The sequence below is a fragment of the Helianthus annuus genome, chromosome 13 (genome assembly GCF_002127325.2).
Source record: "Helianthus annuus cultivar XRQ/B chromosome 13, HanXRQr2.0-SUNRISE, whole genome shotgun sequence".
NCBI lineage: Eukaryota > Viridiplantae > Streptophyta > Magnoliopsida > Asterales > Asteraceae > Helianthus > Helianthus annuus.
The window spans coordinates 40,506,500-40,519,554 of record NC_035445.2 but is presented as its reverse complement, the minus strand read 5'-3'; the positions used below and the strand labels follow the sequence as shown (position 1 = coordinate 40,519,554).

Sequence of the window (13,055 nt, the reverse complement as noted above, 5' to 3'; positions counted from 1 at the left end):
GTATGGTCGTTGGATTCCAGATTCAAATGCGGACAATTTGCATATGCAAAAGGGTTCAGTGCCATTTTGGCTTCGGTCTCCCACACCGTCAAATAACACGTATACGAGAAAGGGTTCAGTAAGTAATCGATATGTATTGATATGTATGGAACACCACAACCAGTTGCCTTAAAGCAAACGACTTTTGTCTTAAGAATCAATATGTATGGAACACCACAATCAATTGCCTCCGAGCAAAGCTATCCGTCGTCTACCAGAGTACCATCATTTCTTAATCCAAACTACAATGGTCAAACAAGAACGGCGTTTTATGCCAAAATTATCAAGGATGTCAGCGATGGTGAGTCCTCGAGAAATGATGACAGTTCTGAACATGGCAGTAGTTCAGTTGAATATGTTACAAGTTCAGTTGAGGATCGTATAAGTTTGAGTTCATGCGAGGATGGATCTGAATATGAATCATCAAGGAAGGTTGTTGATTTTGAGGCAAGTGAGTCAATATCTGAGAGTGAATCCAGTCAGGTATGTGTCCATAAACCAAGTTCTGATAGGTGTGATAATTGTGTTGAGTTAAGTGCTAAATTGTCTGATTTGCAAAGAAAATTGTCTGACTTGCAAAGCAAATATGATGATTTGCAAAGCAAGTATGACGTGACATATATCCACAATCAAAGTTTGATATTGGATCTTTCGAAATGCATAGAGGCCAACATGTTTTATGAAAACCATGAAAAAGAGTTTAAAACCGTGATTGAAAATTTAAAAAAAAGATAAAACCGAGCTAACAAAAATGGTTTCAAGAAAACAAACTGACATAAACTGTTATATCAATCGTCTCGAGGACATGCAAAAGGAGTTAGCCTGTGTTAATTGTGAAAGTGAGGCGATCCAGCTTAAGTTAGATAGGTATTCAAACTCTAGGTATGTGCAGGATCACATCATTGACATACAGAAAGAGAAAAGGATGTCATGTGCGTTGGATATAAGAAATGTCCACCACCTGTTAGACACAATTATGATGCAATGCCTAATGAGGAGAATAGACCTTATTTTGAGCAATCTGTTCCTTTAGACATTGAAGAATTTGCAACCGGACTTGGATACAAAAAGGAAGTATCATCGGATTCGGATGTATCAACAGTTACAAGTGTGTCAACTGCTGAACAAAATCAGGATCCTCCAGTTGTTATTGAGGATGCTAATTCTTCAGAAGATGATGATGATTAGTCTGATGATACTGACTCAGCACAGTCTGATGCGGTAACCAAAGAAGAGGACATACCTCTTGAGAATCATATTCTATGTGATCCTCCCGCAAAACCTGCTAAGACTGTTCTGGTTGAGTCCACATCTGCACAAGATTGTGAAAGCGTGAACTTGCTTTATACGTTGATTGGTTCCGACAAAGTTTACTCAAACACATATTTTCCCATTAAAAATGTTAATCAATCCTTGATTGATAAAGTGTTTCAGGATTCAAGCAGTAAGTTTTTGGGAAAGTCGAGCCCAAGAGTTGTAGTAACTCAGTGAACTCCTATCCCAAAAGCCGAAGTTCGGAAACACTATAGAAATAAAAAACTTCCAGTTCGACAATAGAAAAATCACGCTAATCAAGGAAAGAGAAAGAGCAAAAGAGCTCAAAACAAGAAGAGGTGTCAAAAGATAAACTTCGTGAAGTCTCGAGGGACTGATAAAATTGAATCTTTTGAAAACAAATCCAACACTGATTTTGTTATGCAAAAGAAAGTTTTGAAAAGAAAGAGTCAAAACAACTACACATAACACACAAACTGTTGTGATGTAGGACCAAGAACCTCAAGATCACGAAGTTCACCATCAAGCTCCTACAGTTATGATACTCCGAGGTTTGTTGAGGGAAGATCATGTTTTGAATGCGGTGAGTATGGGTACATTGTCAGACCCTCGTCTTGTTACCATAAAAGATCTGTTTCACCAAAACAAGACCCTCGTCTTGTTAAACAACGGGAAATGAAACAGAAAAAGAAACAAAGGAAAGAAATTGAAAAGGTTTTAAAACCAGGGGTTATCCAAACACAGTATGTTAAGTTAGAAGTTAAAAATGAAAAACAAAAACATATTTGGAAACCAAAACCAGTAACTGTTTCAGGGGGAGCTACGTCAATTACGAATCATCGGGAAATGGATGTCACAATTCTCGATTATGACGGACGACCCAAGTCTGTGAAGACTTGGGTCCCCCTCTCCAACTAATCTCTCTGAATGAGTATTCAGGATGTTCCAGGAGGAACTATTGATAGTCTTAGGATTGTTGATAGTGGGGCGTCCATGCACAAGATCGGCGACATAAGGCTCCAAAACATTATTACATCTAGGAGAATATTGTTTCCTTTGATGGAGAGAGAAGAAGAAAAGTAGACAAAAAAATTTCTAGTGATTGAATGATGACGAAAGAATGTGGTTAAATGAAGTTGAAAACTTCGACAAAATGAAAAACATTCCAAACATTGATTGTTGAATGCTTTTATTGGGTCAAGAGGATAGATTAAATTGAAGTGTACCCGCCTGTAGCACTTCTGAAGCTTTTTGAAGATTCATGGATTTTTCTTCCACAAAAAGTTCAAAGTCCACAAGATGAACGTGTAGGGTACTTTTCTCTATGGCGTGATTGAAGAAAATGTGTTTGTTGATCAAACCAACCGGGTGTGCGGATACCTTGGAGTGGATTGATCAACCGCACACTACTTCTAAAGGAGAAAGACGAAGACCTTTGCTGGTGCAAAAGCATGTGGAAGACATCATGTATGGACTATCCAATGATGATGTCTACAAGCTTTCCCACATGCTCCATTTGCCACTTACCAGCTGGACCCGAAGGTTTGTCATCTTGATGCTGTAAAGAGAATTCTCGGCACATTGAAGTAGCTGCAAAATCGACCTTGAAATCCACACCGGGTGGATATCCAGTTTGGGAGAGCACTTAGATTCCTGGCAATGCACACAGAAATTGCAGGATTATGGTTTTAAATTTCTAATCTCTCCTATCTTTGTCGATATTTAAGCTGTTTTGCAAATTACTAACATCTTGTACAACACTCCTTGGCCAGACACGTTGACGTCAAATATCACCTCACACGTGATCGTTTCAATATGAAACTCGTCAATGTTGTTTTGGTCTACACCGATTACCGACATGCCAACAGATTTTTCCAAAATTAGATAAATCGTTTTTGATTAAATTAATTTTGGTAAAAAGCATCGAGGTAAAACATGAGTTAATCCACATCGGAAAATCATTTTCGTTAATATTTATTTATGTTTTCTTAATTTCTCATACTTTTTGCATTTTAGGGGGAGTAAAAACGAAAAATACAAAAACATTGAAAAATTTTAAAAATACAAAAACATCAAAAAATCTCAAAAACACAAAAACAATAGAAAAACAAAAATGAGTTTCCTAGCGAGAAAAAGAGAAAATGATAGTAAATCAGTGGTCTGTCGAAACCTCTTTTAATCCTTAAATGAAGAACGATAAGCAGCTCTATAAAAGATGTATCGGTAGGCTCACAATCATTTTAAAGTGTGCATGGTGATATAAACCTAAATCGACCGAAGACCGTGTGGGAACCGCTCATTGGCATATGGTCTTGGTACCGAAATTTCGTTTGATAGATTGCCGAGGTTCTGAGATATGTGGTCTTTATGTTGTTTATCATCTGGGTATCATGGTTGTTTTCGTTTACCGAAATATAACGGAGACGAAGTCTAGATCTTCCATGATACCATACATACGTGTGCATATTGCGTACGACCTCAATAAGTGATCAACAATCACATGTCCAAACAAAATAAGTGATAATGCAGGGGCGGACCTAGTGTGGTCCGAGGCATAGCCCGGGCTACGGTTCAACTTTTAACTGGTAGTGTAAAAAAAAATTCCGATTTTTATACTAAGGCCACCCCTCAACAACTACTAGGACACCCCTCAACAAAATTTTTACAAACTGATATTAAGCCCAAATAATTCTGATTATATTGGCCCAAATAACCAAATGATAGCCCAATATTAACTAAAAGACAGCTTAAGTGGACAACAATACCGATAATTGTTATAGGATGCTTATCTAAATATTAACTAACTGAACAACAAGATCATTTTGGCGTGACCGTACACTGATATGATTCTCTTACCCTCGAAACTCGCAAAAAGAATGTCTGTAAATATTTATTTAATGCTTTCAGTTTCTGCATCTTTGTATATATTTATATACTGCTTTCTGTCTTTACATTTGAAATATTCAAAAATACCAAAAAGATTTTAGGTGTCTTTTAATATGAACTTTATAAAAACCAAGAAGATTTTATTTCTATCTTATCTTTGATTGCCCGATGTTGGATCTCGAGTCTTTTCCTACCTGAAATCTGATCGAAAACCAAAACAACTGAATCTTCATAAACGGTCGAAATTTGCAACTTTTGAAAGTTAAAAACTAAAATTGATAAAATTGTTAAACTTTCAAACTGTCGGACGGTAGTTGATTGAAAACTGGTCACACGTGTCTCGTTTGTTTATGTTAACTATATTCCAAATGGTTGTTCTCATTACGGGTTTAGCTTTCTTGTATGTGCTGATGCGGCATCAGGACCAGCTAAAGGCAAAGAGAACGTGTTAGAAGACGAGCTTTGGAATGAAGACATGACATGGATGAAATCAGAAGATCAAGACGATTGAGTTGCAGCTGATCACTCATCAACACCAAAAGGATCTGAAGTATTGAAGATCAAAAGATTCGCGAGCATCATTCAAGGGGGAGTTTGTTGATACACTCCCTGTTTGCGACACGTGAGGATTTTCAAGATCCGACAATGTGAAGAACGAACCATCACGAGTAGCGTCCAAGGGGGAGTTTATTGGTACACTTTATGTGGACGCGACTCGGTTCGGTTCGACTCAGTTTAGTTCGACTCGGTTAGGTTCGGCTCGGTTAGGTTCGGTTAGAGCCCGACGTCGCGACATTCCTCTGTCGTGCGCCCTAGAGACACGCGAAGCACGGAGAGCCGCGAACCATTTTCCATCGACACATCACCATGACATCACCATGATGATGTGATGAGATGACTTATCAATGCATGGTTTCCATTCAACCATTTATGTGGACGCGACTCGGTTCAGTTCGACTCAGTTCGGTTCGAATCGGTTAGGTTCGGTTCGAGCCCGACGTCGCGACATTCCTCCGTCGTGCGCCCAGAGACACGCCAAGCACGGAGAGCCGCGAACCATTTTCCACCGACACATCACCATGACATCACCATGATGATGTCATGAGATGACTTATCAATGCATGGTTTCCATTCAACGTGAATTCATAAAATGAGTTGTTGAATTAGTATAGTCTTTATCAAATTGATGCACACGTACTGTTTCATGACGAAGATCCAATGGAACATGTATGACGAAGAATCCACTCGAACATGTATGACGAAGAATCTCATGGCGAACAATATACATCGCCATGAATGATGTGTGGCGAAGGATTTTCACCAAAGGCTAACGACGAAGAATCTATTCTTTGTCGGCCTTAGTTGTTCGTCTGGGATCCTTCGTCGGCTGTAGATGGTTCGTCGACCTGTAGCCTATTTAAACAACTTGCTGAACAGAAGTTAGAAAGAGAGCTTGAATGAGCTTAGAGAGAGAGTAGTGAGAGAAAGTTTCGGTGTGCTTTGTATTTTATCAAATCTTGTACCGAAACTTTGTCTAAATCAATATACATCTTGTTAAACGTTGAATCCTTTTATTGTGTTTACTCTCTCGCTCGGTTTGTGTCGTAACGGGGATTCCGCACTTGTTTCGGCACCCGAAACAAGAAGTCCGACGATCTGTATCGGGACGTACAGTAACCTACCGTTTCTTCTTTTGTTCTTCCATGTTGAGACGTGACCGAACCTCGTTGAAATCCGGTAGAGGATCGCGGTTTTGAAGAACTATGGAGATGCTATCGTACTGTTCAGTAAGACCCGTGAGAATCTTGATCACCAACATCCGATCATCAACCGGAGAACCGACACTCTTGAGTTGTTCGGCTATGTGCTTCGCATGTTGACAGTAATCGGCCATGTTGGAGAAGTTCTCGAGAGATAGATTGGCAAACTCTAGACCGAGGAAGATGGCTAACCCGGTTGCAAGATGATGTGTAGAAGAGGCGCAGATATGGTGGCCGGCGTATATCCACCGGAGAACCACAGCGTCTAGTTGGTTCCACAGGGTGTCAGCCGCACGAGCGGCGGCTTTGGCTTTGGCAGCCGCTGCATCAGAAGACTCAGCATTGGGTTTGGGTTTGGTAGCAGGTTGTTTGGGAGATAAGTGGTCGAGCACTTCGTAGATTTGACAGTGCACCTTGAAGAGAGTTTTTCAAGTGGTATAATGTGTTGAGTTTTTTCCAGGATAATGGGAATGTGTGTTTTGATGTTAGACACGGTAAGGGCAGGGTGAAGTTTGGACTCCATAGGTATAGAAGTGAGGAAGAAGCTGCAAGAAGGAGGAACCAATGGCCGAAGAAGAGAAGAAGAGGCCGGCGGCGATAGGGTTTAGGATAGAAATAGGTTTGATACCATGTAAGAGTTTAACTCAACTTGATCCTTCTCATTGATCTCTTGATAATTTATAATACAAAGTAAATACAAACTAGATCTCCTATAGTGATGGAGATATCTGTACAATAATAATCAAATCAATTGCCTAAATATACAAGATACTATTAAGTTTGAAATGTTCATTTGCATTTGAAGTTGGTTAAGTTTAATTAGTTTAGCAAATCATTCCGTCACGAAGCGCTGGTTCATTTACTACTTTTACTCATTTTGGATGGAACGACAGGTCTGAATATGCTGCCACAAGCTGAGGAGTTCAATGAGGTAAAACTAAAAGAATGTAGGTATTGAGTATGTAATATAAAGCCTATTGATACTCGCGAAATGCTAGCCAGTATCTAGAGGACAAGGTATGTTCTTTTATTTGTTTTTGCATTCACATCAACCTTCACTTATTTTAAATAAATATACGGATGGTTCTTGTTGTTGGCTCATTTCTTCTTTCAGCAGCTCATTTCAGGAGTCAGCTACTGCCACAACATGGTATAAGTTAAATAATTAAGTAGCTAGTTTATATACAAATTCTTGTTGCACGTGTTTGTCTAATTACAAATGTCGCCGCTAAAACTCAAACTCTGGTTTGTAGTAGCAAGATTTATGGTGATATTAGTGTTGTGCAGTTTTAAGGGGTATGTATCTGTCTTTTGTTTCTGGGGTGGTGCAGGGAGGAGATAAGCATGAGCATAAGGCTTCTCATTAGTTGCAATGGAATTAAAATCAGTATCGTCAACACTTATCAAGTAAGATGCAATAGATTTAGGGATATGTGAATATACTCTTATTAATATAGACTTATCATGTATCTTTGTTTACGGCTGTATAGCGGCTGCGAACGGGCTGTAAATGCAGCGGTTAACTGCTGCATTCGCAGCCGGTTATCCACTGCGTTTATGACCGTATAACGGCTGCATATGCGCCGTAAACACAGCGGTTTAATGGTTGCAAATGCAGCAGTTATCCGCTGCGTTTACGGCCCGTTCGTAGCCATTAAACGGCTGCGTTTACGGCCGTATAACGGATGCGAACGGGCCGTAAACACAGCGGTTAACCGTTGCGTTTGCAGCCGTTAACCCGCTGTGTTTACGGCCCGTTTGCAGCCGTTAAACGACTGCGTTTACGACCGTATAATGGCTGCGAACGGCCCATAAAAGCAGCGGTTTAACGGCTGCAAACGCAGCGCTTAGCAGGTACGTTTACGGCCCGTTCTCAGCCGTTAAACGACTGTGTTTATAGACGTATAACGGCTACGAACAGGCCGTAAACGCAACAGTTAACCGCTGCGTTTGCAGCCGAAACTTTAGTGTACTCATATTCTCCTTTTATTCTTTTGCAGGTAATCTATATCAGGGTACACAACACTGAATGGAAGATGGGGCATGGTTGGGTCTTAATGAAGCCCTACATCTTTTTTTCTCATTGCTGCTCACACTGTGTGTTGAGTTTGTATAAGCACTTAGTACCTTACTACTTTAGCTTCTCATAACAACTTTTATATATAACGAGTATCATATATATGTAACTTAGAATAATGCATAGAAAATCTAAAGTGTTGAATCTATCATATCCCATTATTCTTTTTTGTGCTCAATAATTGTACACACTCATTAGTAACTTAAACATTGACATAGATTACAATAAATTAGTTGCATATTACAAACTTAATATATTTTTCAGATTAAGGCATCAACAATATGAAGAGAGGCCAGAAACTACCATCTTCCGACAAGTTAAGTTGCGGCAGCTGCTTTTCGATACATAACAGGACCACGAATCAAATTGTAGTTTAACTCATACAATGTCAAACTACAAATGTTTGTCATCCCCGCCACAACACGCGGTTGAAAGCACTAGTTACTACTATTTTAATATGGTGATATAAACAAACTGCTATGTAATTTTTGGTTGTTTGAATGTGAATTACTGTTTAATTCTTTGTATACTTATGAACGATTTGGTCCATGTATGTTTAGGAAAAACTTAAAAAATGTGCATGTAATTGTATGTGGGTAATGTAAATAGCAGTAAATTATTTTTTTTTACTTAAAAAATGTGCATGTAAAGATTCAACAATATCTATCATAGAAAGTTTGGAAGGATTCGATAATACGATTTTTCATTTATATACTACAAAGATTCAGAAATCTTTCAAAAGAAAAATAAATATAAATAACTTTTTTTAAGAATCTTCAAGATTCATTTGTGTGCTTGTTAATCAACTAAAGCTTAGAAAAAACGGCATTGTAACTGTTGTGATTCATTTGCGGATCATGAGACCAGATTAGGAAGGCCCAACACCACCACACTAGCTACATTTGTTCATTCAGAGATACTAGATCTATTGTTCAAAGTAGTCTTCAATCATGAAACTGGAGAAATTCATGGAAATCCCAACACCCTTTGAACTTTGAGATCAGTCCATATTCCGATTAGGCAAGTGGCTCTAAATTTCCCAATTTTGTGCACCGCTCTCTAAATTTCCACCATTGAGTTCTGATCAAGTTCGACTGGACTTCCGCTTTTCTCAAAGAGATCGTCATATATGCAATGTCGCATAGAACCCGAAAAGCTAAAGATTGAATTCTTGAGTGACAAGCAAACAAGGAGTGAACTTGATTTATCTTTGTTTTGATCTTGTTATCTTGAAAACTCATATTTGAACATTGACTTTGGGCTTAAAACAAGTCCATCTCCGACATGCGATTTCTGCTCTGGCACTTTGAATGTTGAGCGCATTACATTTACGTTGCAACTTCCTATTGAAGGAGAGTTTGTGGTCTCCGCACCAAGTATCTACTCTTGTATCCGATCGCTCGGTTTTCATTATCTACCGAAGATCTTCATTCATTAAAGACAATCCGCCGTAAATCTCTTGAGAAACAACCCAAGTTTAAGTTTAACGAATTGATGATCAACACATTCCAGCAACTCTATAAGGCAGATATAAAAAGATTAAAAAGGCAGATAGAAGTCAGGATCAATTCAACCAAAACATTATACAACTTTTTCATGGATTCCAAACCAGATTCAGAATAATTGTTTTACATCTTGCTGACTCAATCAATCACAAATATGCCTAAGAATTTTAGGTTTGATCATGTTCTAATTCAAGAATGTTAATAAACAAGTTTCTTGGTCAATAATTTTAGAGTAAATTACAAGTTTTGACCTTTATGTTTACAACAAATTTCAGCCGCTGTTCTTTTGGCTAAAAGTTTACGGTGTCCTTAACCTTTCAAAATCTTGCACGTTTTATCCTTTAGGTCAAACCTGGTTAGAAATGTCAGTAAAAAAATGTCATGTGCATTTGCACATGAGGGTAAAATGGTAATTTCCCTCTCAACCTTTTCAATTCCCCATTTATAACCCACACCAACCCTTGAATTCATCTTCTTATCACATACCTATCCCTTTTCAATTGAAATGAACACAATCAGTTAAAAAGATATCATGTCTGAAAAAAAAAAAGCAAATTTTCATGATGTTTACCTGGGATTTGAGTTTTGGAAGTTGACTCTTCCTCCAAACATTCAGTGACAATAGTGGTGTTTGCAACTACTTTGATGTTCTTATCATCATGACCCTGATTCTTTCTTGAAATTCCTTGTTTCTGTTAAATAAACATCAACATTTAATCATCTAATTGAGAAGTGTTTGTATTAGAAGCAGAAAAATTAAAAAAAAATGTAACAAATCAAATGTATGAGTGTTTGTATAAGGGGTGAATAGGAACCCAAACCTCAAGCTGGCTTAACATTTTAAGAGCGGCTTGGCCCCTTGCAACTTTCCTTGTGTTACCCGAGCCCTCTGCAATCAGTAAAGCATCTTCAAGCTGCAACCTTAGCTCTGCTATTACAGCATCACCATTGCTTCTATACTTAGTCTTTTACAAAATACCCCTTGGAGGTACAAAACTATCTTAATTCCCGGTATGGTGGAAGCTCGAGTTTTTTTACTGTAACAATTAGAGGTAATAACAGCTCAAGTATTCTCCAAACTTCATCAACATCAAGTTTTGTATGGAGTAATATGGCCCCCGTAATACTCTCAAACAGGTCACCAAGTGCCTTTGGGCTCTTTTTGATCTGGAGTGAGTTTGTATCAGTTGATGAGGTGGCAACAAACTTTACATAATGGCAGAAAACCATGATCGATTGCAAGATGAAGAAAACCCTAATTTGATGACAAATGAATTAAAGAGTTTAACTTGGGTTAGTGTGGGTTATAAATGGGGAATTTAAAGAGTTGTGAGGGAAATTACCATTTTACCCTCATGTGCATTGCACATGACATTTTTTAACTAAGATTTCTAACAAGGTTTGGCCTAAAAGACAAAACGTGCACGATTTTGAAAGGTTAAGGACACCGCCTGTAAACTTTTGGCCAAAAGGACAACGCCTAAAATTTGATGTAAACATAAAGAACAAAACTTGTAATTTACTCATAATTTTATTTTATGCAATCAGGATTATAGGATTATAATAATAAACAGCCAGAGCCGGGGGATTCAAGGGTACAAGGCGAAACAAGGCCTTTAGACCCTAACAAATTACATAAACTATTTTTTTTTAACCCACCGTTAACGTTATAGCAATAAACTTACCAAAATTATAGTATTAAAATGAGCTACCACATTATATTAGGGCAATAAACATTACAATCTGTTTTGGACCTGTTACCCGCCCTTCCCATCTTGCCACCACTAGCCAAAAAAAAAAAAAAAAAAAGAGAGAGAGAGAGAACTATCATATCATGGAAAAGATAACACGTACCTGAATGTCAGCTGTCTTAGATGCCAATGGAACACTTGATTGAGGTGCCTCGGGTTCAATTCACCCACATTTTCACGACTTTTGGAAATCAACTGCTTTGATTTTTTGCTTTGTGAAGCCGTCAGTTCACCCACCCACAGGAGAAGGAATATTTTTGGTAACACATTTTCCTTAACAGTGTTTGAACTGATTTGTCACCGATATTAGCTAGACATCAAGTTTTACACTACTGGAGAAACTGAAAAGATGCCAACAACTGCACTATGGTCAGATTAATGTTTTAAATGGTTATACAAAAACTTGAAAGATAACACCTTTTTCATAATTTAAATAACATAATCTACTAAATAAATTACCAAAATAATGTCAAATACCAGAACATTCTAATACAAAAGTTCTTCATTAATTATCAAAACCATCAGATGTGTTAATTATTATTAGATAAGTGTTACCTAATTTAAGAAGAATTCATTAATATTAATTAACAAAAAGTTCAAAAAGTAATTATTATTTTCTTTGGAATGGCAAAAAGTAATTAATAGTAAAACTTGAAAAGCTTCTTTATCAAATCAAAACCATTATGTGTGAATTATTATCAAATGTGCATGGGTTAATTAGAAAAGGGATTAATTATTATTAAATGTGCATCGGTTAATTAAAAAAGTGATTAATTATTATTAAATGTAGAGAGACCTGGGCTTTATATACCGAAGCACATCTACTGAATATCTCGGTCGCTTTTGATAACTATGATAGCATGTATAAAAAATCTAAGGCCCTCGATAAAGATAAAAACGGGCCATGACCGGGATGTGGCTCTCGACCCCTAGGTGGGGCCCTGTAAACAGCAGAAGATAATGTTCTTAAAAATCATGTTTAGCAAGCAACTAAAACCACAATTAAGCCCATGTTGAATTTGAATTAAGACTTATCAACGGTACAACTTTTTGTATATATATATTAAACTGCAGATCCACAAAATCGGCTCAAAATTTAAATTGAAAAATTCCTTAATTTGCAATAGATTTAGGGGGTAGCTTTAACAGTTACCTGGGTCGAGATTGTCTTCGAAATCCAATGAGCAGTCAACGATCGTTCTTCAACACCCTGCATCATGATAACCATTTTCTGTTAGCTTATCATGGTCATGATAAAATCGAATGGATGCAATAAATTAAACCGCTGCCTGTTTCTAATCACAATCCAAACAAGATAAAAATACAAACTGAAGAAAAGAATTTAAATTAAATGCAATTCACCGATTTTGTGATATCAGGAGGCTTGATTTCATCAAACCCAGCCGATAATGCAGTGGCCATATAAGGTTGTTTGATGCTGCGCGGCCGTTTGCTGAATATTACCTGACAAAAGAATAGGAGAGATGCTAGGGTTTTATAATGAGGTTGTCGTTCTAGAATTACAATTTTAAACCCATATTTTTTTCATTCTACTCCTTGCATTTAGTTTAATTGTATAATCCTGCCGTTCATATTTAAAATAGTATATTTATTACCCTCTTTTTTTTTCACCCAACTGTAGGTTAACTAAGTCCTGATTGATGTTAATGATTAATGAAATATCAGATTTGAGATATCAAAATAAACTCTCACTGTTTCAGTAGGCTCAATAACAATATTCATTGACAGGTTATGAGGTTTT

The 13,055-nt window shown here is 37.5% G+C and overlaps 1 protein-coding gene and 1 long non-coding RNA gene across 4 annotated transcripts; both read right to left on the bottom strand.

Annotated features, from left to right (window-relative positions):
* Nucleotides 1–5,878: 5,878 nt before the first annotated feature.
* Nucleotides 5,879–6,483, bottom strand: LOC110934210. Its single transcript, XM_022177393.1, has 2 exons — nucleotides 6,454–6,483; nucleotides 5,879–6,373 (listed from the first exon to the last, which is right to left on the bottom strand). Exons 1-2 carry the CDS (start codon nucleotides 6,481–6,483, stop codon nucleotides 5,879–5,881), a joined length of 525 nt encoding a protein of 174 aa, XP_022033085.1.
* A 2,269-nt stretch (nucleotides 6,484–8,752) lies between these two features.
* Nucleotides 8,753–12,777, bottom strand: LOC110938099. 3 transcript variants are annotated; one of them, XR_002591188.2, is made up of 6 exons: nucleotides 12,656–12,777; nucleotides 12,447–12,503; nucleotides 11,397–11,652; nucleotides 10,364–10,797; nucleotides 10,114–10,234; nucleotides 8,753–9,554 (listed from the first exon to the last, which is right to left on the bottom strand). It is a non-coding gene; the product is annotated as an uncharacterized LOC110938099 (long non-coding RNA). The 3 variants fall into 3 exon arrangements; XR_002591190.2 differs by having other exon boundaries at nucleotides 11,397–11,634; XR_004876015.1 differs by having other exon boundaries at nucleotides 8,754–9,554; nucleotides 10,364–10,579.
* Nucleotides 12,778–13,055: the final 278 nt, after the last annotated feature.